Here is a 24,582-nt window from a genome sequence, read left to right as displayed (position 1 = left end):
TTCTTCCTTATATCTCATCTAAACTTCCTCTGTTGAAGTTTGAACCCATTACCCCTTGTCCTACCACTACAGTCCCTAAGGAAGAGTCCCTCCCCAGCATCCTTGTAGACCCCCTTCAGATACTGGAAGGCTGCTATGAGGTCACCACGCAGCCTTCTCTTCTCCAGGCGAAAATAAAAAATACAGCAGGACTGCATCTATTATTCCAGAACACTTGCACCAAGATTTTCATTTAACAAGCCTCCCGCGCCGCCGGCGGCCGCAGCTCCTGGCGCGGTGGCGGGACCCTCGACCCGGCCGCACCCGGCGCCCGCCCCTGCCCCGCCGCGCGCACGCGCTCTCTGCCGCGCCGCTGTGCCCGGAGGGCCCGCCAGAAAGAAAGCCTTGGTACCATGAAACAATAGTGTTTAATACGAAAAGTTTTAATAGGAAAAGTTAAAAACCAAAACACAAAATATAACATGGAATTAAGTGATGCTGCAAATGAGTTTAACCTTTAAATATATGTAGATATTTGTGCATATATACAATACATATATACACAGAAATGTTAATGCTAGCCAATGGGTAATGCATACTCAGTAAATATGGTAAAATGTGTATTCTTTTACAGACAAATTTACTGAGAGTCTAAGAAATTAAAAAAAACAAAACAAAAAAACTAAAAAACCACAAACTTAAAATCATCCAATGAAAACACAAAGAGTGTAAAAGAAAAAAAATGCTAACACTTTCCACAGGAACTGAGAATGTAAAATCAGTGTGGTTGTGCAAGATGAATAACAATAGTGTTTGTCTGAAGATGTTGTTTTTTGTCATTGTATTGGGAAGGAAGGCTGTGTAAAAGATCGGACAAGTATCATTGTCTCTCACAACACGTCAGCAAAGATCTGAACAGAATGCTTTCAGATAGGACATTTTAGGGGGTTTAGAAGGGGGAAAAGACTGTATCTGATATAGGATAGAGAAAAAGGTTAGGTTCTCATGAAGAACAGTTTTGATCTTCCCAAAGCAGGCTGCCTCTAGCTGAAATAGGGTGAGCACGAATACGAGCAAAGATCAGGGTGATGGCATTTTTCAGCATCACACATATTGCCTGGACCATCTTCCAGAAGAACGGAAAACCAGAAGGTTAAACCCCTGGTATTTTGTCTACACTCACTTTCTTGCCATTCTACTGGCCTGAAAGAATTCTGGTGTTCATTGGAGATTGTTAATTCTTTTGAAAGTCATTGTCTTCTTCCTACCCTCTGCTTCACTTTTCTCTTATTTCAGAGAGTTGTCCATGATCTCTTTCAAGCAGGGGTCTTCCTTTAGAAAATCTTCAGAGAAGCTGGGGCTATGGATTTTGTTGTCTCTTCTGCTGAAGTGTCTGCATTGGTGAGAGGCTGTGAAATGATTTAGTCTGACAAATTGCCGTGGTGGTCATCCATCCTTCTACCACTCTGGTCGCTTAATATTTGCTCTGCATCCTAAAGCCCTCATGTCCCTGTGATATTTCATACTAAAAAGAATTTGGACAAGAAAAGAAAGAAATAAAGAGTAACTCTGGGTCAGAAAGCTCCTTTCTCAGAATAGTTCAGCAGGTAGCACACTGCGCATGATAGCCCTCTCTCTACGACACACCAGCTCTCACTCAAGGAACACCAAACAGACAGATTTTCATCAGTGAAAAGCTGACACCTTTGTAAAGTTAGAAATGCCAAAATCCATGTGAATCTGATCAATCAACTGACTAAATAGATGATTTTCTTCTCTTAATTGGCAGCTTTTTAAAAGCTGGAGGTTTTTTTAAACATCAGGTTTCTGTGTAGTTTCTATTACAGTTTAGGCCTCAATTCTGCAAAAAATGTGTTACAATTAAACAGTTTTTCTTCACTAAACAGGCGTAGATTTTTGCACCATAGAAGTGGAGTTAAAATGTCATTTAAATAAGATTTGAACGGACAATGTTTTTCCCATTTACTCGGCACATGTAGAACCCAGCAAATCAATCATACCACAGCATAGCACTTCTCGAGCCCCTGCTCCCCCTGCAGCTCCCTTGCAGAGTTCATGGATAAAACAGGCAGGTGTTTTCAGAAGACACTGTCCAGCTAATGACATGCCTCTGCTGAACAGCCTCCCCCAGGCTGTATCAGTGCAAAATCTGTGCTAGCTTTTTCATGGCACTTTAGCCCCTTGCAATGCTGCAGCAACTGTAGAGGCTCTTGCTGTGAACTCAGCAGTGGCAGAGCGGGTGGCAGAACACCCCCCTCTCTGGGCACCTCTGCCAACTTAAGCTGGCTGTGAATATTGCATGAGACTGCAACTGGGAAGGACCACTGTAGCACCTATTGACACTACAAGTGGCTTAAAAGAAGCACAGGTTGAAACAGACTGTGGTGCTTGCATAGAATCATAGAATAGTTAGGGTCCAAAGGGACCTTAATGTGCACCTGTGCTGAAGAATGTGTTCAGTCAATGCAGACAGATGTCCTACAACACAGCAGACCACTGGGTAGCCAAACTGTTGCTTTAACCCTTGCTTTTCACATATTCCTCCTGAGGCTCAAGGGCTTTAGAAAGGTCTTCATGACTGCTGATCTCTGTATTAAGGGATTTTTTTTTCAGCTGCAGCTACAGTTGTTTGGGTGCCTTTGTACCACTTTGGCCTTCTAGTTCAAGAGAGGAGGGACAGAGTGGAGTTTAGGTTCCAAACATGTCTGTAACCCACAATGCTACAGTTCAGGAATGCAATTCCTGTAGGCCCGTGTGAAACACTTACCAAATCATCATAATCTCTCTCAGGAAATTGACTTCTGTTCGTGGAATGCTTCTCGTATGGGTTGTTTGGCTGATACACTGGGTTCGTGTGGCCAGAAGTGGTCTGGACTCTGGGGAACATCGTGGTCTGTCTATCAGCATAGGTATTTGAGTTCGAATATCCTGACTTTAGCAGGCTTTTCTGCTCTGGATCTTGCGTGTGTTTGTTTCTTCAGAGGAAATGAAAGAACAAAGGAGGTTTCAAGACCTTTTAGTATGCCTTACTTATTGAGTAAATCTAACTTATTGAGTTGCCCACTCCTACCTTAATTTGAATGCTCAGTCCTGTTGTGAAACATGCAACGTATTTTTCTATCATTCCTATTGTAAAACCCTTGTTATCAATGACAGAGTACAAAGTCAGGCATCTCTTATCACAGATGGGGCTAAGCTGCCAGGAGGGACAGAGGGGGACTTTGACCTCTTTCAACTAGTTCCTCAAGTGAAGGAGTTTCCTTCACCACCCCTAGCTCTAACTGACTATTCAGAGGAAGAAATGAGGCATTCCTTAGGCCCAGTTAAAAAAAGTTGCCCTCACGCCTGCAGCCAAAGCCCGACACTCAAATGATGCGTTTGAATTGTCTGTAATCACAAGTCCATACATTGCATGCACATTTGTGCACCTGCTGGCAAGCTGTACTGCTATGGGCAGTCTTGTAGGCATCTTTACCTGGGCAGCACTAAGGAAGTGCTTGAGTATTTCTATATTTATTGTATGCCATATAGTATTTCTATATTTATTGTATGAATGGAAGTGAGGAAGTGCAACTGCAATTGAGAATTTGCCAGCACACTAGGAATAGCAAGCATTAAAGAGATTCTTGACTGGAAATGTCATCTGTATTCAGCTGAATGGGGCATGCCAGGCCTTGAGCTGCAGTGCTAGCAGAGAAAGCTGCAGAGGGTCTGAATTTGGGCCACACAGCCTTCTGATATCAACATCCTTCTTCGGTCTTTCTTACATAGATGCCACATCAGTACCGGCTAGGGCAGGACTAGGATTAGTGGGTTAGGTGTATATTTTGAAGACTTGGCTGAAGCTTTCATAGTTGAATTCACAGCAAGAAAATAAATAAATACTTCTGGGAAGAACACACAGGCAAAATCAAATTCTAATGGCTACATGACTTAAATGAACTGGTCTGCCCAACTAGGCATGCAACCACATTCACAGCCTCGTCCCTCTCTAAATTTCTGCTTAGTTCTCTATGAACTTGCAGCAAGGCAGCTTCTATTCAATCGTAAGAAATACTCTTACCTTACTGAAACAACAGAGACTGCTATCAGCAAACTCAGGATTATGGCTCCAAGCACTGTACCCACTATTATAAGAATGAGTTCCATATCTGGGAAGAGAAAAACAAAACACCAAACCAAACAAGAAACATCAATTGAAAACTCATGGTAAATATTGAAAATGAAGTCTTCTCCCTGTCATCTTACTATGAGATGGGGTGGTAGAGGAAATAAGGGAGAGAGGGAAGGAGGAAAGGAGGAAAGGAGGGAGAAAGGAATGAAGAGAGGAGGAGAGGGAGGGAGGGGGGAAGGAAGGAAAGGAGGGAGGGAAGCAGGCAGGCAGGCACGCAGGTGGGCAAGAGGCGGGCAGGAGGCAGGCAGGCAGGCAGGCAGGAAGTTTCTTACTAGCATGTCCCAAATTTGTGTTTAAATTCACAATGTGTTGATTTTGTGCTGATTTTGCTTTTTCATTTGCTTTATGAAAAAGACCTTAAAATTCCCAAAATTTCACTAGAAAAATATGTTCCATGTGACAAAAAAAAGTCTCTCCTTCCAAACATTTACACCTGGTAAGATTCACTGTGCTGCACTACAACTACCATTCACCAATCTTCAACCTTCCAAGCAAAACCAGAAGAAAACCCTTGAAAATCTCATAGCTGTGGAAGCAGGTATGTTAAACATGGGAAATTTAAGATCAGAACAGTGTGAGATGCCAAAGGGCCACATGGATAGGCATTTTGCTCAAATAAAGCCAAAGGAGGTGTGAGAACTGAAGAACCATAATTGTTTGTTTTTCAACCTGCTTTTGACTGTAGTAGATGTTCTGAGTTTAGGCACATGCAAATAATAGAAGGCACGAATAATGTCTCCTCTCTCCTAAACTGTATGATAGTAGAAACTGGAGAAGTCGAAGTAATCACCTTCAAAACTGACTCAGAAAAGGGAAGAAGCTTTGCAAGGTCCATCTGGTTAGCTTTTTCAGATGGCTACAATTATGGGATAACATAGTTAGGGTCATCGTCTCTTTACTGGTATAGAGTACTAGATACTACACAGTGCTCGCAAGGTAAAGCACAGGCAAGAACCAGAACCACAGGCTAAATATTAAAGCAGAAACATTTCAAATGAGAGTAATCCACTGACTTTTTAATAGAAGGAGCAATTAATTACAGGAAAAACAAATCTATTAGTGGTGCTGAGTTCAGCATTGCATGTCTTTAGATGAGGACTAAATGTTTCTCTGTCAAATAACCTGTGTTTGTTAGACTAAAACCTACTGGTCTTAATGCAGAGGTCTTAGAGGAAATGCTACTGTCTGTTTGAAGGTGAGTTTCAAGAGGATTTTTCCTCCCAGGCAACAGTGGAATTTCACTTGCTTTTTTTCTAACGTTTTCCAGCTATCAATACAGCATGGTTGCAATCCTAATAGAGGCTAGTGGCACCCCTCATCTCAGGTACACCTCAGGCAGATTAAACACTACCAGGTTTTTTTCCATGTTATAATTAAAGATTAGAAATTCTTGCACTTACTGTTCTTGCACTCATCCCCAGAGTAGCCCACTGGACAACTACATGAGGGAAAAAAGAAAAAAGAGGAAAGAAAAGAAAGATAATACCATCAAGCAGATGATCTTTAAGGTCCCTTACAACACAAACCATTCTATGATCACAAAACAATAGCATATTTCCACCTTGTATCAGCAATTTCTCCACAAGGTGTGTTCATTACAGGTTTCCTCTTTAATGCTATCTTTATATCAAATTCTTTAATTTCACTGTTAAAGTAAAGCAGTCTGAGATTTTCACAATGATTGGTGAGCCGCACACTCAAAGTTTCAGGTTCTCAGCCTGAAAAATGTTAAAAGGGCCTAATTTCTCCAAAGAACTAAGCCCTACATCTCTGAGCCATTTGGAATTGCTTCCCACTCTCTTTAACAAAAGCATCAATACAAAGTCTATAAGGACTGGCAGCTTTTAATCTTCCTCCCATTCTAGTTTCTTATATTTAAAATACATTGACTTTACAGTAAGAAATATTCAGTGTATAGCAGTAATAACTACAGAAAGAGCTGAATTAATGGATATGGGGAGTAAGGTCCCTCTGCTTATCCATGAGAGCAGAGCACAACCAGTCACTTATTCAGCTTCACCAGCAAACCACACTGCTCTGTTCTGATCCTGAGCTGACAGAAATTCCTGCAGAGAGAAAACCAAACCAAAATAACATAGGTCTGAAAGTTATCAGGAAAGAGAGCTCCCTCTGATATCAGTGGAAAATTCCCAGGGATTTGGAGCAGGTGTTGCTTAATGCCTGTTGCTTACTAAATGCTTCAGCATACCAGTTCCCATGGCTCAGTTACTCTGAAGGAGTATGTCCTAATTGCAGCTGGGATAGAGTTAATTTTCTTCCCAGTAGCTGGTGCAGTGCTGTGTTTTGCCTTTAGCCTGAAAATAATGTTGATAACACACCGATGTTTTAGTTGTTGCTAAGTAATGCTGACCCTAAGTCAAGGACTCTTCGGTCTCTCATGTTCTGCCGTTGAGGAGCTGCACAAGAAACCAGGAGGGAGCACAGCCAGGACACCAGACCCAAACTAGCCCAAGAGGTATTCCATACCACAGCACATCATGCTGAGTATATAAACTGGGGGGAGTTGGCTGGAGGTGCCGATCATTGCTCAGGGACAGGCTGAGCATGGCCCAGTGGGTGGTGAGCAACTGTATCGTGTATCACTGTTGTTAGTTGGGTTTTATTTCTCTTTCTCTTTTTGTTGTCTCCCTTTTCATTACTTTATTTTATTTTATTTTATTTTAATTATTAAACATTTGCCAGCTGGGCTTAAACCACGACAGAATAGTTTATGTTTATGTGGGCAACCCTCAAAATAAGCGTAAAGTAGCTTATCCTCTTCACTAACTCACAGATGACCTTGAATCTCCTTGAATTTCCCCTGAGGTATTATGAGTGCACACCAACAGCTAATGCTGAGCAGTTAAAATGCCCTATCTTGTGATATCATGGGCATTTGTCCACCTGCTAAGGCACCTCTCTGATTCACATAGCCGCCGCCTTTCTTGAAGATTGAGGGTGACCTCATGTTAGATGTTCTTTTCCCCTATCTTTGCCTAGAACATGGGAACACAAGAAAAAGCTGACTACTCACGGTACACATGTATCATTCTTCATTTTAAAGTTAGCCATGCATTTGCATCTTGGAACCACTCCTCCTTCACAGTACTTGTTCTTTTCTGAAGAACAGGTTGCATCGCAGCCTGTGTTTTCAGAGGGAAAAGATACAGAATGAATTGAAGGTAGCCCCCAAAAAATCAACATTGGAGAAATCCCTCCCCCCCCCCTTTTTTTTTTAATAGCACTGTAAACACACACAACTTTGTTGCACTTCAAAGCACCAGATGGTTTTTTTAGGGCTATGCCTGTGTAGAACAGACACTGAAATACTAAAGCACAAAACTAGAGGTAAACAGTCTCTGTTTAAAGCCATTCAGCTTCATCAGAATGGAAATCTGTCTCAGGTCCATCCATAGGCAATCAATGACCTGCAGTTTGATCTCATCACAGAATTGTATTGCAACTGATCTAAAACTGGATCAGATTTAGACAGGTTAGGGGCCACAAAGGCCTACAATGGGCCACACCTACAGTGGGTCACATCTCACTGGCCTTTACTGTAGTCAGCTGTCATGATTTAACTGTGAGTGTTTGCAACATTTCTTGTTTTTCTTAAAATCTTATATTTCGGACTTTTTTTCTGCAGTGTGAAAATTTTAGTTTTCATGAGAAGAAAATAAGGTCCATCTCAGGTCTGTAGAAATATAATCAGAGTACTCATTAGAAGATTCAAAAAAGCAAGCAAATAAAACCCCGCAACTAACAGTTCCTAAAAATCACATAAATCATTCTTCCCACAAAAACCTGTCTAAACACAGATAATCAATTTTATAACTACCAACAAGGGACAGAGCTTTAAGAGATTGTGTAGTCCATCATGAGACTTTCAGCTCTGCGTGAGTCCGCACAGCTGCCTCCATGTAACATTTAGATTTTATTCCCAAAATGTGTCCTGACAGAGAAGGCTGTAAATATAGGATTTAATTTAAATAGAACCATAAACTTATAGAATGGTTTGGCTTGAAATGGACCTTAAAGGTCATCTAGTACCAACCCCCCTGCCATGGGCAGGGACACCTTCCACTAGACCAGGTTGCTCAAAGCTCTGTCCAAACCTGACCTTGAACACTGCCAGGGATGGGGCATTTTTCCATCCTTTACCTATTTAGGTTTCGATTCCTACCAAGATTTTAAGAATGCATTTAATGAGTTGCCCACTCCCTGGTTTCAGTGATAATTTTATCAGGCTTTAGTATTTTATTCTACTAGAACAGAATTATGGATGTGTTTAAAGTGAAACATGAGAATGTGTTTCTATGGCTTTCTTAATAAGACAAAAATTCTCTGATTTTTAGAGGTCAGCACATTTGTATAGCACCCTTTTCAAAAAGGGACTGAGACAGGGAATAACAAGACAGCCTTCCAGGGATAGATAAAGTAGCCAGGTTCTTACCTGAACAAGAGCGTTCATCCCATTCTGTCTTTGTAAAACCACTTCTGCATACGCATTCTGGATACACAGCTTCTTTGCAGTCTGTGGTTTCATTATTACAATTGAAAACAGCACAGTATGTTGTCCCTTTAAAAGAGAAACAGTCAGGAAGCAAACCTGAGCACTATTAATATAATTTCACAGAAAGGAGTGCACTTGCGCAGTAAATCATAAACCAATTACTTAGTAAGTCTGAAAAAAAACCAACTTGTAAGTCCTTTTTTGGGGACATCAGTATAGCAGGCATTTGGACCAGCCCGTTCTTTTCCCTAGCTCTTTACAAGTTAAAGTCCTGTTTCCATAACATCTTCTGACCTTCTGTTTGTCAGCCTTCTACAACTGCCTCCAAAGCTTCCAATCCCCCAGCCCCCTAAGTGGGAAATTCTACCCGTAAGATCATATTCTGAACTCTGATTTTCCAACTTACCTTAAATCAACTGTAGAAAAACCCCAGCACTTGTTTTTCTACGACTAAACTGTGAGGTCCATATCCCACGCAGTTCTACATAGATATGAGTGTTTATGGGCATGCAGCCCATTTCATGATCACTATTAGTATGCTGTTTGCCCAACATGTTGCTATTTAGATCCATGTCGCAGTGGTGGGAATGGTTTACAAACCTCAGTGGGTGGCATACAATGGAGCGATGTGATTGTCCTGGTGCTTTTTTTTTTTTTTTTCCTATATCCCTTGCATGTTTAGGATCAGCACACAGGAAATGTCATGGTGAAGGTGGACGCAGTCACCTTTAGAGATCAAACTCAGGCTATAAGCCAGGAAATGGACTTCTTTAGTTATTAGCTGTGTCTTTTGCAAAAGCTGATTTCAAAATATGAGCATATTAAAAAAAAAGAAGAGAAAAAACCCCCATATTTTATTTAGAAAATCAGTCTCCAATTATTACACTTTTAGTTATGTGAGACTTCACAGGTTTAGACCTATGAATCACTTAGTTCCATAGCTAATCAGTGAGGCCTTGCTTCAATTACCATAGTTAATTATGGAAGAAGTAGTCTAAAGAGAGTTTCATCCTATTTTGCCAGTAAAATACTGGCTTATTCTCAGAAGCACAATATGTGTATATATTTTATCCAGCCACTTAACACTCACTGGTTTAAAATCAACATGCCACTTGGGAATAAGTATTTTCTTTCTTTTCTTTATGCAGGAAGTAGAAAGCCTTAATGAGAAAAAAGCCCAGCACTGAATGATTGAGCCTTCAAAATTACCTAAGATTGAACATTCAGCTCCTCAAAACCAACAAGGCTTATGCCCTGATAAGCTTTGTTGCACACTGAAATGTCCTAACCAGCTTTGCAGACAGGAACCTCTGTTTCTACTTATTTACTTCACTGTAAGGAATTACATACCTGTGTAACCAGAGACATAGGTCGATATTTCCATTTCACGTTCTATTGCAGTCCTAACTGTTTCATTGGTTACATTTGAGTTGTCCATAAACAGGTTTGTCACTGTTACACTCACTGGAGAAGAAGCTCTGCTTTCTTCCTGAATGCGTCTGAAAAGTACAGATAGCACCATTTTAAAGTCTTATATAATCAATATGGATAGCAAGCTACATGCAAAGACAAGAGCAGAGTTCTGCCAAACCTCCTTCTCTCCCCTAGCATTTTTCATCCCAAAATGTAGCCAGATGCTAGCTGGATTGGGTTCAGCTGGAGAGCATCAAATGCAGAATGAAGTAAAACAGCCTTCTACAATGAGGATGTTTCTTCAATTAAACTGGGACTCCAAGTTGGGCCTGCTCATAGGAACCTCACTTAACTGCCACAATTGCAGAGACATGTTAGATATCACAAGGAATGCTAGTTATAGAACAGTGCTATATCCTACGGTGTGCTAAAAGTGGAACGTCCCCTGTGGAGCTGTCTCAGCAACCCTACTTCACAGACATATTGGAAATCCATGAGATAAAAATGGGGCCAGTGTCCCAGAAACTTTAAAACTACGAAAAGAACAGGAGGCATACTGAACTGAACTCATCTCATATTCTTTCTTGAACTGGGCACTCCATAGGAAACAGATTAAAATAGGCTGCGTAAGAAACATGTATTGTGCTAAAAACAAACTGGCAAACTTACTGAATTTTCGTGATGACAGTCTCTGCAAAGCCTTCTAAACCTTTGAAGGCATTCTTAAACTATAAATAAAAACAATAAATGAATTGGAGTTAAAACAGAAACAGAGATCAAAATCACATAAACCACTTAGGCTTCAGATGTAAAGTTTTAATCCAGAACATGATACTGCCATTACAAATAAAGCAAGCTGATCTGTAACATTCACTGTGCAAAGTATTGCAGAAAAGGTGTGGTGGGGTGGTGGTGCAGAACAGGAAATATGGGAGAGCAGTGGAGGGATGAAGAAACATGAGTTGAATGGATGTCAGGCAGTGCATTAGAGTTGACTGGCTGGACAGCTACAGATACTTCCTTGCAGACTCATTGCTTAGAAGGATATCTCTGTGATACTAACCTTCAAATAAGTAAAGGGAAGAGGGATAAGCAGACATCCTTACAGACAGCATGCGTCCCTAAGATGTAGTGAAGTGGGATCATCAGGGGTTTATCACGACCAGGGGAGAAGCACAGCATGATGAAAGCTTTGGGAGTTGGATAGGGTCTGTAGAAAAGTCACTGTTCTACCTCATCCTGTGTGAGGCAGGGAACAACTGGTCCAACAACTTGTGTGGCAGCTGCCTCCAACTGCCACACAAGCAGAAGGCACAGTGAGAAAATGGTAAGATGTTTAAGCCAACTGAAATGAAAGATAAACTCTCCTTCTTTTTAACAAAATAAAAAATTCTTTCTTATGCTATTTTCACTTTTGCATACTATTACATATCTATTCTCGCGCTGCAGATAATGCGCTTCTGTAGCAATGTCATGAAAAAATTTTGGACAAAAAAGCTGATGAAAATTTTTTTTAACAATCTGGAGGGACAATTTTTGGTTGCTTTCTGATAAAACATTCAGAGCAAGCAATAGAATAACATGAAGAATTTGATAACCATTTTTTATGAATTCTGATTAATATTTGGTGAATATTTTTTGATCAGCTGTCTGGTAGAGTTGCATACCTCTTCTTTCTTACTTCAAGAAAGTGACATAAATATATCTATTTGTTTCAACGTGGCAGTATAAATTTATCCAGGAAATCCATTACCAGATTTCATCTATAACAATAGAATGCTCAAAACTTTTAATATCCATTTGACTAATAGCATGAAAATTCTAATACTGGTATGCTTATGGAAAAGGCTTATTATTTAGGTATTTAGACACAGCTGGACAGCCATTCTGAAAAGTCTGTGCATGTGGAAACAATAGCCCTCTTTAAAAAAAAAAAAAAAAAAAAAGCAGCTCATTTTTACTCATACCACTGAGTATTACTGAACTCTCAGCAAACAGTTGAGATCAGAAGCTAAATGCACTGGAAAACTTTGCTCAGCCCTGTAGTTTCTGGAGAGGGAATGGTGAAAGATAGAGAACTATTTATGTGAGAACTTCCCAGAATAGAAGTGGCACTTAAAATGCAGATACTACTTATTTCAGGTATCTTCATTTCATCAAAAGCCATGCATGTACTCATCTGAGGGCAAAATTCAAGTCTGTTATGAATAGGTCTAAGCTAGCGTGAAGTATTCTTTGAAAGAAATAGATTTCTCAAGTGAGAAATTCTAGGCTCCACGCTAAAGGCAGCGTGTATCCCCTCTATATGCATGACATTCAGGATGGATTACATACACAGAAAAAATCCCCAAAAATCATTACTCACCCACGTTGTTACATTTTTCAACATCTGTTCGTATTCCGGAGAATTTACAATGTGAACACTGCTACTGTAAGATTCACTCAGTGTAGCGACCCCTGGGTATATTTTCCCTGGAATGAGAACAGAGAATATTAATTAATTACAAAGCATTCAAGTAAGTTGGGTTCACCTTAGAGTTCTCCAGTCGTCAGACATGGGGAAATACAATGCAGAAATCAATCAGTGCTATCTTTCCCATACTGCAGGAATTAGTAGGGGACAAATGTTTGCTCAATCATTTCAGCCACAATGGGGGATATACTCTGACTACCTGGGAAGCAGGGAGGATCCTGTGCTCAGCCAGACTGGCCAGACTATGAATAATGTTAAACTGTAAACATGGCCTGAAGCTAACAAGAGTCTCAGTCTGAAGTGTTATAGCATCTAGTGAGAAAATATCCATATCAAGAACTCCAAATTTGCAGCCACTAAGCAGCTAATGTAGTTCACCATATCTGAGAAAGCAATTCAGTGTCTATCTGCTTCTTTAGGCTCACAAGTCACTGTGAGAATCCTGCTTGCTGGCACTTAAATAAGAAGCTCTATTTGCTCACACACTTGGCCTTCAGCAGCATCTCAGAGCAGAGATGCATTTCAACAAGGCTGTGATGAGTGTTTAGCAATAGGGAAAATCAAGCCGGTTATTCAGAAGTCTTCATTGGTTTGGGTATTTTTAAATCCTAGCCATTAATATTGATGTCAGGTTTACACTTGCATTTTCCCCTGCTTTTCACTCATTTTAATCTCCAGCACTCCTGACAGAGAACTTGCCTTCTTTTCTTAGCACATTAACCTCTTTGGCTCTTACTGTTTTGTGAGATAACAATCTAGGTCATTGTAGCAGTGGCTGTCTGCAAAGCAAGGCGTCATTCAGCAGTCACTTTCCCAGACTGATTATGTTTTCAATTATAACATGAGAACAAGGCATATGGGAAATAAAATTCACCTGAGCATTTATCTGTGAAGTAAATAAAAATATAGATTGCCCTTTTGCAACTCACCTGCATGACAATTCTCATTGCTATAGTAGAATCCATATGGGCAGCTGCAGGTAAAAGTGCTATATAAAGCCACACATCTAGCCAGTTTTTTTCCACAAGGGTCTGGGTTGCAGAAGTCCCTTGCTACAAAGATGAAAAATGTAAGGGTTTCTATGAAATTGTAATAGCCAGTTCATATACAGAGTAGATCATGGAGGAAATAGTTCATATCTACTTCTACTAAAGGAAACTACCAGGAATGTTTTGTAAAGTATAGGTGCAATTAAAGAGCACATGGCTATGTTTTGCGTGTTTGATGTCTGATTAGTAACCATTTTCCATACACAGTCCATCAGGATGTCACCGTGAGGACATAGAGTAAGGCTGAAATTTGTTATCTGTCATACTAAGCATTCACCATTTAACTCTACTTAATACTACTAAACCCCCAAAAAAGTATATCAAGGGTTGCCAAAATCAGTGACTAAGAGAAAAAGGCAGACTACAATAGCGTGTGTCTGTCTTTAATCCTGCACCGGTATGCATTTGCCTTATTAAAATACAGTGTCATGGTAGGGTCCTTGCCTGCAGACACATTAATAAAATGAAAGCTCCCAAGTTAATCATCATAGTATACATACCTAAATAGATATCAGAGTATGCTGCTAAGAAATTTGTTGCAGAGCTTATAACTGTCATCATATGACAAATTATATTGACTGGCCACGTTACCATACTTCTTCAGCAGTTAAACTTCACAGATTTGTGCTGATTGCTGCCTTCTACTTACTTGCTGGCGTTATTGTTGAAGATGATGTTGGGTTCATTACTGGAAAGGGGGAAATAGTATGTCAGCCGTGTTAGTGTCTTGTTACACTGAAGCCATTGGACACAGCATGGTATGATGCCTCCAAACCGTTCCCGGACCCACTTCTCCCTTGCCCTGCACTCGAGTCAGTGCCTTGCCCTCATTTCCTGAAACCTGTTGCTCAGAGTGATTTACCCTGCATGTCTGCCTATGATCTCTCTTCTCTGGCAACCTCTCTCTCCACCTGATTTGCCCTCTCCCTGCAAATTTTCTTTGTCTGAAAGTTCCACAGGCTCCACACATCTCTCCTTCTCCCCCAATGCCAAGTTAGTCATTGCTACCCAAGACTAGGGCAAGGTTCTTGTTTTAACCCTCGCAGCATCTTAACTGTATGTGGAGCAACCTGTAGCTCACGCCTCTGTCCTGAGTCAAACCAGGTCCTCTTAAAGACTTAGAAGATTAGTAACACTACAGGAAAAGGTCCAGTCAATCCTTCCTTGAAAATTAAACTGAGAGAGCCTAGCCTAGAAACATGCACAGCAATAAGAAACAGAAAACTCTTATAAAGATGAGTTAGCAAATACACCAGAAGGAGATTTAACAAGCAGAAGAACATTAGAACAACCACAGATATTTAAACTTATTTTTCATACAAGACACTCCTTGATAAAATACATTATACTATTTCTAATAAATTACATACTATGTAAAGATTTTAAACTAGGTATTTCAGAAGTATACATAAATCATTAGTTAAAAAATAATTAAAATTTATCCCAATCCTGTACAGATTATATTACTCCCTGGGACTGGGTCACTCCCATCCGGCCTTGGAAGGGGCTGACTGAGCGCTTTTGCTCCTTACCATCGCTTTCTAGGGTTGGTGATAGCGTTGTCTCATCCATTGTGTTGGTGTTTCCTGATGAAGAGAAAAGGAGATGGGAGCACTGATTAGCGTTTTGTCTTGGGAAACTCTGGGTTAACTTTGGGGACAGCAGCAGGCACGATGGGAAACTGGGGTGCTAGCAGGAGGCACGTGCTCGTCCAAGCCCGCTGTGGAGGACAAGCTGAGGGCAGCTGCGGGAAGGCTTCCCCTCCTCCGGGTGACCCAACAGGAGGTACGACCCACGTGCCTGGGGCACCCAGCACCATGCTGGGACAGGCGGCTTGGCCAGGTATGGAGCACCCCTGGCAGGGGAAGCTCCGTCGTCCCCTGACACGGCCCCTCACACCGAGCCTCATGCTGGTGTTTTCCCCAGCTACCGCCATGCCCATGCTTCAGTAAGCCCCGGGAACAATTCCCTGCAAGGACCAGTCCCGGGCTTGCTCTGCACACCTCGCCTGCAGGAGGCTCTTTCACCCAGGACTGGTGCGTGAGGCAAAGGCACAAGGCAGGAAAGGAGCAGCCTCTTCAAATGCTCCCCAACACTTTCTCCTGGCAGCAAAGGCCAGTGGGGAAAGAGGAACAACGGGGGAGGATTCGCAGCCTTGATCCGGGCACCTTTGTCTCCCCTGGGAGAGGAACTCGGGGGCTGAAGGGGCTGACTGAGCGCTTTTGCTCCTTACCATCACTTCCTGGGGTCGCTGGTGGCGCTGTCTCAGGGATTGTATTGGTGCTTCCTGATGAAGAGAAAAGGAGATGGGAGCACTGATGAGTGTTTTACATTGGAAAACTCTGGGGTAACTGTGTGTGCAGCACAAACTCTGAGCCGGGAAGTGGGGGAGCTGTGTGGGGCTGAGCTGCCAAAGTGCTGGGCAGCCTTGTCCTGCCTTTGACTTCTCCGTGGCCGTAATGCCTGTAGGCTGACCTGTCTGGAGTCCCTTCTCCCCCAGATCCCAGGGTTTGAGCACTTCCCCACACAGGCAGTGTATTGCCCCAGCTCTGCTGCACTTGCTCGCCACAGCTGTCTCAGCCATCTGCACACGCATGTCTACCTGCAGGAGAGCTAACTTCACCTGGTCCAAGTTGCAGCCCATAGCCAGGACCGCCTGCCAGAGCAGGTCGAGTGGTGCCATCAGGCTGCGTGTATCCAGCAGAGCATCCAGAGGCTCCCCCATGGTGGCCTTCTCCCCAGGACCATTTGGGCGAAAAAAGAGGAAGCTGTTCCTCACACTCAGCCTCATGCTGGTGTTTTCCTCCATTCCCATGCTCCAACAAGCCCCAGGAGCAACTCCCTGCAAGGACCAGTCTCAGACTCGCCCTGGGCACCTCTGCAGGTGCCTCTTGCACCCGGGACTGGTGCATGAGGCAAAGGCACAAGGCAGGAAAGGAGCAGCCTCTTCAAATGCTCCCCAACGCTTTCTCCTGGCAGCAAAGGCCAGTGGGGAAAGAGGAACAACGGGGGAGGATTCGCAGCCTTGATCCGGGCACCTTTGCCTCCCCTGGGAGAGGAACACGGGGAAACCCAGTCAGGGGAAAGTGTCCCTGTCTGAGGGGACTGTAGAGCTCCCGGGGACTGGGTCACTCCCATCCGGCCTTGGAAGGGGCTGACTGAGCGCTTTTGCTCCTTACCATCGCTTTCTAGGGTTGGTGATAGCGTTGTCTCATCCATTGTGTTGGTGTTTCCTGATGAAGAGAAAAGGAGATGGGAGCACTGATTAGCGTTTTGTCTTGGGAAACTCTGGGTTAACTTTGGGGACAGCAGCAGGCACGATGGGAAACTGGGGTGCTAGCAGGAGGCACGTGCTCGTCCAAGCCCGCTGTGGAGGACAAGCTGAGGGCAGCTGCGGGAAGGCTTCCCCTCCTCCGGGTGACCCAACAGGAGGTACGACCCACGTGCCTGGGGCACCCAGCACCATGCTGGGACAGGCGGCTTGGCCAGGTATGGAGCACCCCTGGCAGGGGAAGCTCCGTCGTCCCCTGACACGGCCCCTCACACCGAGCCTCATGCTGGTGTTTTCCCCAGCTACCGCCATGCCCATGCTTCAGTAAGCCCCGGGAACAATTCCCTGCAAGGACCAGTCCCGGGCTTGCTCTGCACACCTCGCCTGCAGGAGGCTCTTTCACCCAGGACTGGTGCGTGAGGCAAAGGCACAAGGCAGGAAAGGAGCAGCCTCTTCAAATGCTCCCCAACACTTTCTCCTGGCAGCAAAGGCCAGTGGGGAAAGAGGAACAACGGGGGAGGATTCGCAGCCTTGATCCGGGCACCTTTGTCTCCCCTGGGAGAGGAACTCGGGGGCTGAAGGGGCTGACTGAGCGCTTTTGCTCCTTACCATCACTTCCTGGGGTCGCTGGTGGCGCTGTCTCAGGGATTGTATTGGTGCTTCCTGATGAAGAGAAAAGGAGATGGGAGCACTGATGAGTGTTTTACATTGGAAAACTCTGGGGTAACTGTGTGTGCAGCACAAACTCTGAGCCGGGAAGTGGGGGAGCTGTGTGGGGCTGAGCTGCCAAAGTGCTGGGCAGCCTTGTCCTGCCTTTGACTTCTCCGTGGCCGTAATGCCTGTAGGCTGACCTGTCTGGAGTCCCTTCTCCCCCAGATCCCAGGGTTTGAGCACTTCCCCACACAGGCAGTGTATTGCCCCAGCTCTGCTGCACTTGCTCGCCACAGCTGTCTCAGCCATCTGCACACGCATGTCTACCTGCAGGAGAGCTAACTTCACCTGGTCCAAGTTGCAGCCCATAGCCAGGACCGCCTGCCAGAGCAGGTCGAGTGGTGCCATCAGGCTGCGTGTATCCAGCAGAGCATCCAGAGGCTCCCCCATGGTGGCCTTCTCCCCAGGACCATTTGGGCGAAAAAAGAGGAAGCTGTTCCTCACACTCAGCCTCATGCTGGTGTTTTCCTCCATTCCCATGCTCCAACAAGCCCCAGGAGCAACTCCCTGCAAGGACCAGTCTCAGACTCGCCCTGGGCACCTCTGCAGGTGCCTCTTGCACCCGGGACTGGTGCATGAGGCAAAGGCACAAGGCAGGAAAGGAGCAGCCTCTTCAAATGCTCCCCAACGCTTTCTCCTGGCAGCAAAGGCCAGTGGGGAAAGAGGAACAACGGGGGAGGATTCGCAGCCTTGATCCGGGCACCTTTGCCTCCCCTGGGAGAGGAACACGGGGAAACCCAGTCAGGGGAAAGTGTCCCTGTCTGAGGGGACTGTAGAGCTCCCGGGGACTGGGTCACTCCCATCCGGCCTTGGAAGGGGCTGACTGAGCGCTTTTGCTCCTTACCATCGCTTTCTAGGGTTGGTGATAGCGTTGTCTCATCCATTGTGTTGGTGTTTCCTGATGAAGAGAAAAGGAGATGGGAGCACTGATTAGCGTTTTGTCTTGGGAAACTCTGGGTTAACTTTGGGGACAGCAGCAGGCACGATGGGAAACTGGGGTGCTAGCAGGAGGCACGTGCTCGTCCAAGCCCGCTGTGGAGGACAAGCTGAGGGCAGCTGCGGGAAGGCTTCCCCTCCTCCGGGTGACCCAACAGGAGGTACGACCCACGTGCCTGGGGCACCCAGCACCATGCTGGGACAGGCGGCTTGGCCAGGTATGGAGCACCCCTGGCAGGGGAAGCTCCGTCGTCCCCTGACACGGCCCCTCACACCGAGCCTCATGCTGGTGTTTTCCCCAGCTACCGCCATGCCCATGCTTCAGTAAGCCCCGGGAACAATTCCCTGCAAGGACCAGTCCCGGGCTTGCTCTGCACACCTCGCCTGCAGGAGGCTCTTTCACCCAGGACTGGTGCGTGAGGCAAAGGCACAAGGCAGGAAAGGAGCAGCCTCTTCAAATGCTCCCCAACACTTTCTCCTGGCAGCAAAGGCCAGTGGGGAAAGAGGAACAACGGGGGAGGATTCGCAGCCTTGATCCGGGCACCTTTGTCTCCCCTGGGAGAGGAACTCGGGGGCTGAAGGGGCTGACTGAGCGCTTTTGCTCCTTACCATCACTTCCTGGGGTCGCTGGTGGCGCTGTCTCAGGGATTGTATTGGTGCTTCCTGATGAAGAGAAAAGGAGATGGGAGCACTGATGAGTGTTTTACATTGGAAAACTCTGGGGTAACTGTGTGTGCAGCACAAACTCTGAGCCGGGAAGTGGGGGAGCTGTGTGGGGCTGAGCTGCCAAAGTGCTGGGCAGCCTTGTCCTGCCTTTGACTTCTCCGTGGCCGTAATGCCTGTAGGCTGACCTGTCTGGAGTCCCTTCTCCCCCAGATCCCAGGGTTTGAGCACTTCCCCACACAGGCAGTGTATTGCCCCAGCTCTGCTGCACTTGCTCGCCACAGCTGTCTCAGCCATCTGCACACGCATGTCTACCTGCAGGAGAGCTAACTTCACCTGGTCCAAGTTGCAGCCCATAGCCAGGACCGCCTGCCAGAGCAGGTCGAGTGGTGCCATCAGGCTGCGTGTATCCAGCAGAGCATCCAGAGGCTCCCCCATGGTGGCCTTCTCCCCAGGACCATTTGGGCGAAAAAAGAGGAAGCTGTTCCTCACACTCAGCCTCATGCTGGTGTTTTCCTCCATTCCCATGCTCCAACAAGCCCCAGGAGCAACTCCCTGCAAGGACCAGTCTCAGACTCGCCCTGGGCACCTCTGCAGGTGCCTCTTGCACCCGGGACTGGTGCATGAGGCAAAGGCACAAGGCAGGAAAGGAGCAGCCTCTTCAAATGCTCCCCAACGCTTTCTCCTGGCAGCAAAGGCCAGTGGGGAAAGAGGAACAACGGGGGAGGATTCGCAGCCTTGATCCGGGCACCTTTGCCTCCCCTGGGAGAGGAACACGGGGAAACCCAGTCAGGGGAAAGTGTCCCTGTCTGAGGGGACTGTAGAGCTCCCGGGGACTGGGTCACTCCCATCCGGCCTTGGAAGGGGCTGACTGAGCGCTTTTGCTCCTTACCATCGCTTTCTAGGGTTGGTGATAGCGTTGTCTCATCCATTGTGTTGGTGTTTCCTGATGAAGAGAAAAGGAGATGGGAGCACTGATTAGCGTTTTGTCTTGGGAAACTCTGGGTTAACTTTGGGGACAGCAGCAGGCACGATGGGAAACTGGGGTGCTAGCAGGAGGCACGTGCTCGTCCAAGCCCGCTGTGGAGGACAAGCTGAGGGCAGCTGCGGGAAGGCTTCCCCTCCTCCGGGTGACCCAACAGGAGGTACGACCCACGTGCCTGGGGCACCCAGCACCATGCTGGGACAGGCGGCTTGGCCAGGTATGGAGCACCCCTGGCAGGGGAAGCTCCGTCGTCCCCTGACACGGCCCCTCACACCGAGCCTCATGCTGGTGTTTTCCCCAGCTACCGCCATGCCCATGCTTCAGTAAGCCCCGGGAACAATTCCCTGCAAGGACCAGTCCCGGGCTTGCTCTGCACACCTCGCCTGCAGGAGGCTCTTTCACCCAGGACTGGTGCGTGAGGCAAAGGCACAAGGCAGGAAAGGAGCAGCCTCTTCAAATGCTCCCCAACACTTTCTCCTGGCAGCAAAGGCCAGTGGGGAAAGAGGAACAACGGGGGAGGATTCGCAGCCTTGATCCGGGCACCTTTGTCTCCCCTGGGAGAGGAACTCGGGGGCTGAAGGGGCTGACTGAGCGCTTTTGCTCCTTACCATCACTTCCTGGGGTCGCTGGTGGCGCTGTCTCAGGGATTGTATTGGTGCTTCCTGATGAAGAGAAAAGGAGATGGGAGCACTGATGAGTGTTTTACATTGGAAAACTCTGGGGTAACTGTGTGTGCAGCACAAACTCTGAGCCGGGAAGTGGGGGAGCTGTGTGGGGCTGAGCTGCCAAAGTGCTGGGCAGCCTTGTCCTGCCTTTGACTTCTCCGTGGCCGTAATGCCTGTAGGCTGACCTGTCTGGAGTCCCTTCTCCCCCAGATCCCAGGGTTTGAGCACTTCCCCACACAGGCAGTGTATTGCCCCAGCTCTGCTGCACTTGCTCGCCACAGCTGTCTCAGCCATCTGCACACGCATGTCTACCTGCAGGAGAGCTAACTTCACCTGGTCCAAGTTGCAGCCCATAGCCAGGACCGCCTGCCAGAGCAGGTCGAGTGGTGCCATCAGGCTGCGTGTATCCAGCAGAGCATCCAGAGGCTCCCCCATGGTGGCCTTCTCCCCAGGACCATTTGGGCGAAAAAAGAGGAAGCTGTTCCTCACACTCAGCCTCATGCTGGTGTTTTCCTCCATTCCCATGCTCCAACAAGCCCCAGGAGCAACTCCCTGCAAGGACCAGTCTCAGACTCGCCCTGGGCACCTCTGCAGGTGCCTCTTGCACCCGGGACTGGTGCATGAGGCAAAGGCACAAGGCAGGAAAGGAGCAGCCTCTTCAAATGCTCCCCAACGCTTTCTCCTGGCAGCAAAGGCCAGTGGGGAAAGAGGAACAACGGGGGAGGATTCGCAGCCTTGATCCGGGCACCTTTGCCTCCCCTGGGAGAGGAACACGGGGAAACCCAGTCAGGGGAAAGTGTCCCTGTCTGAGGGGACTGTAGAGCTCCCGGGGACTGGGTCACTCCCATCCGGCCTTGGAAGGGGCTGACTGAGCGCTTTTGCTCCTTACCATCGCTTTCTAGGGTTGGTGATAGCGTTGTCTCATCCATTGTGTTGGTGTTTCCTGATGAAGAGAAAAGGAGATGGGAGCACTGATTAGCGTTTTGTCTTGGGAAACTCTGGGTTAACTTTGGGGACAGCAGCAGGCACGATGGGAAACTGGGGTGCTAGCAGGAGGCACGTGCTCGTCCAAGCCCGCTGTGGAGGACAAGCTGAGGGCAGCTGCGGGAAGGCTTCCCCTCCTCCGGGTGACCCAACAGGAGGTACGACCCACGTGCCTGGGGCACCCAGCACCATGCTGGGACAGGCGGCTTGGCCAGGTATGGAGCACCCCTGGCAGGGGAAGCTCCGTCGTCCCCTGACACGGCCCCTCACACCGAGCCTCATGCTGGTGTTTTCCCCAGCTACCGCCATGCCCATGCTTCAGTAAGCCCCGGGAACAATTCCCTGCAAGGACCAGTCCCGGGCTTGCTCTGCACACCTCGCCTGCAGGAGGCTCTTTCACCCAGGACTGGTGCGTGAGGCAAAGGCACAAGGCAGGAAAGGAGCAGCCTCTTCAAATGCTCCCCAACACTTTCTCCTGGCAGCAAAGGCCAGTGGGGAAAGAGGAACAACGGGGGAGGATTCGCAGCCTTGATCCGGGCACCTTTGTCTCCCCTGGGAGAGGAACTCGGGGGCTGAAGGGGCTGACTGAGCGCTTTTGCTCCTTACCATCACTTCCTGGGGTCGCTGGTGGCGCTGTCTCAGGGATTGTATTGGTGCTTCCTGATGAAGAGAAAAGGAGATGGGAGCACTGATGAGTGTTTTACATTGGAAAACTCTGGGGTAACTGTGTGTGCAGCACAAACTCTGAGCCGGGAAGTGGGGGAGCTGTGTGGGGCTGAGCTGCCAAAGTGCTGGGCAGCCTTGTCCTGCCTTTGACTTCTCCGTGGCCGTAATGCCTGTAGGCTGACCTGTCTGGAGTCCCTTCTCCCCCAGATCCCAGGGTTTGAGCACTTCCCCACACAGGCAGTGTATTGCCCCAGCTCTGCTGCACTTGCTCGCCACAGCTGTCTCAGCCATCTGCACACGCATGTCTACCTGCAGGAGAGCTAACTTCACCTGGTCCAAGTTGCAGCCCATAGCCAGGACCGCCTGCCAGAGCAGGTCGAGTGGTGCCATCAGGCTGCGTGTATCCAGCAGAGCATCCAGAGGCTCCCCCATGGTGGCCTTCTCCCCAGGACCATTTGGGCGAAAAAAGAGGAAGCTGTTCCTCACACTCAGCCTCATGCTGGTGTTTTCCTCCATTCCCATGCTCCAACAAGCCCCAGGAGCAACTCCCTGCAAGGACCAGTCTCAGACTCGCCCTGGGCACCTCTGCAGGTGCCTCTTGCACCCGGGACTGGTGCATGAGGCAAAGGCACAAGGCAGGAAAGGAGCAGCCTCTTCAAATGCTCCCCAACGCTTTCTCCTGGCAGCAAAGGCCAGTGGGGAAAGAGGAACAACGGGGGAGGATTCGCAGCCTTGATCCGGGCACCTTTGCCTCCCCTGGGAGAGGAACACGGGGAAACCCAGTCAGGGGAAAGTGTCCCTGTCTGAGGGGACTGTAGAGCTCCCGGGGACTGGGTCACTCCCATCCGGCCTTGGAAGGGGCTGACTGAGCGCTTTTGCTCCTTACCATCGCTTTCTAGGGTTGGTGATAGCGTTGTCTCATCCATTGTGTTGGTGTTTCCTGATGAAGAGAAAAGGAGATGGGAGCACTGATTAGCGTTTTGTCTTGGGAAACTCTGGGTTAACTTTGGGGACAGCAGCAGGCACGATGGGAAACTGGGGTGCTAGCAGGAGGCACGTGCTCGTCCAAGCCCGCTGTGGAGGACAAGCTGAGGGCAGCTGCGGGAAGGCTTCCCCTCCTCCGGGTGACCCAACAGGAGGTACGACCCACGTGCCTGGGGCACCCAGCACCATGCTGGGACAGGCGGCTTGGCCAGGTATGGAGCACCCCTGGCAGGGGAAGCTCCGTCGTCCCCTGACACGGCCCCTCACACCGAGCCTCATGCTGGTGTTTTCCCCAGCTACCGCCATGCCCATGCTTCAGTAAGCCCCGGGAACAATTCCCTGCAAGGACCAGTCCCGGGCTTGCTCTGCACACCTCGCCTGCAGGAGGCTCTTTCACCCAGGACTGGTGCGTGAGGCAAAGGCACAAGGCAGGAAAGGAGCAGCCTCTTCAAATGCTCCCCAACACTTTCTCCTGGCAGCAAAGGCCAGTGGGGAAAGAGGAACAACGGGGGAGGATTCGCAGCCTTGATCCGGGCACCTTTGTCTCCCCTGGGAGAGGAACTCGGGGGCTGAAGGGGCTGACTGAGCACTTTTGCTCCTTACCATCACTTCCTGGGGTCGCTGGTGGCGCTGTCTCAGGGATTGTATTGGTGCTTCCTGATGAAGAGAAAAGGAGATGGGAGCACTGATGAGTGTTTTACATTGGAAAACTCTGGGGTAACTGTGTGTGCAGCACAAACTCTGAGCCGGGAAGTGGGGGAGCTGTGTGGGGCTGAGCTGCCAAAGTGCTGGGCAGCCTTGTCCTGCCTTTGACTTCTCCGTGGCCGTAATGCCTGTAGGCTGACCTGTCTGGAGTCCCTTCTCCCCCAGATCCCAGGGTTTGAGCACTTCCCCACACAGGCAGTGTATTGCCCCAGCTCTGCTGCACTTGCTCGCCACAGCTGTCTCAGCCATCTGCACACGCATGTCTACCTGCAGGAGAGCTAACTTCACCTGGTCCAAGTTGCAGCCCATAGCCAGGACCGCCTGCCAGAGCAGGTCGAGTGGTGCCATCAGGCTGCGTGTATCCAGCAGAGCATCCAGAGGCTCCCCCAT

General features: G+C 47.6%; 1 protein-coding gene across 1 annotated transcript; it reads right to left on the bottom strand.

Moving 5' to 3' along the window:
• Positions 1-766: 766 nt before the first annotated feature.
• MUC13 (mucin 13, cell surface associated) lies at positions 767-24,582 on the bottom strand. Its single transcript, XM_030488085.1, has 23 exons — positions 24,333-24,582; positions 24,091-24,144; positions 23,390-23,443; positions 22,444-22,497; positions 21,743-21,796; positions 20,797-20,850; positions 20,096-20,149; positions 19,150-19,203; positions 18,449-18,502; positions 17,503-17,556; positions 16,802-16,855; positions 15,856-15,909; positions 15,155-15,208; positions 13,503-13,625; positions 12,466-12,572; positions 10,770-10,828; positions 10,038-10,186; positions 8,628-8,753; positions 6,546-6,591; positions 5,575-5,612; positions 4,064-4,151; positions 2,768-2,975; positions 767-1,504 (listed from the first exon to the last, which is right to left on the bottom strand). Exons 1-23 carry the CDS (start codon positions 24,580-24,582, stop codon positions 1,454-1,456), a joined length of 1,893 nt encoding a protein of 630 aa, XP_030343945.1. The 3' UTR covers positions 767-1,453.

The sequence above is a fragment of the Strigops habroptila genome, chromosome 5, assembly GCF_004027225.2.
Source record: "Strigops habroptila isolate Jane chromosome 5, bStrHab1.2.pri, whole genome shotgun sequence".
In the NCBI taxonomy this organism is placed as follows: Eukaryota; Metazoa; Chordata; class Aves; order Psittaciformes; family Psittacidae; genus Strigops; species Strigops habroptila.
The sequence above is the reverse complement of the archived record's forward strand: the minus strand, read 5'-3'. Positions and strand labels throughout refer to the sequence as shown.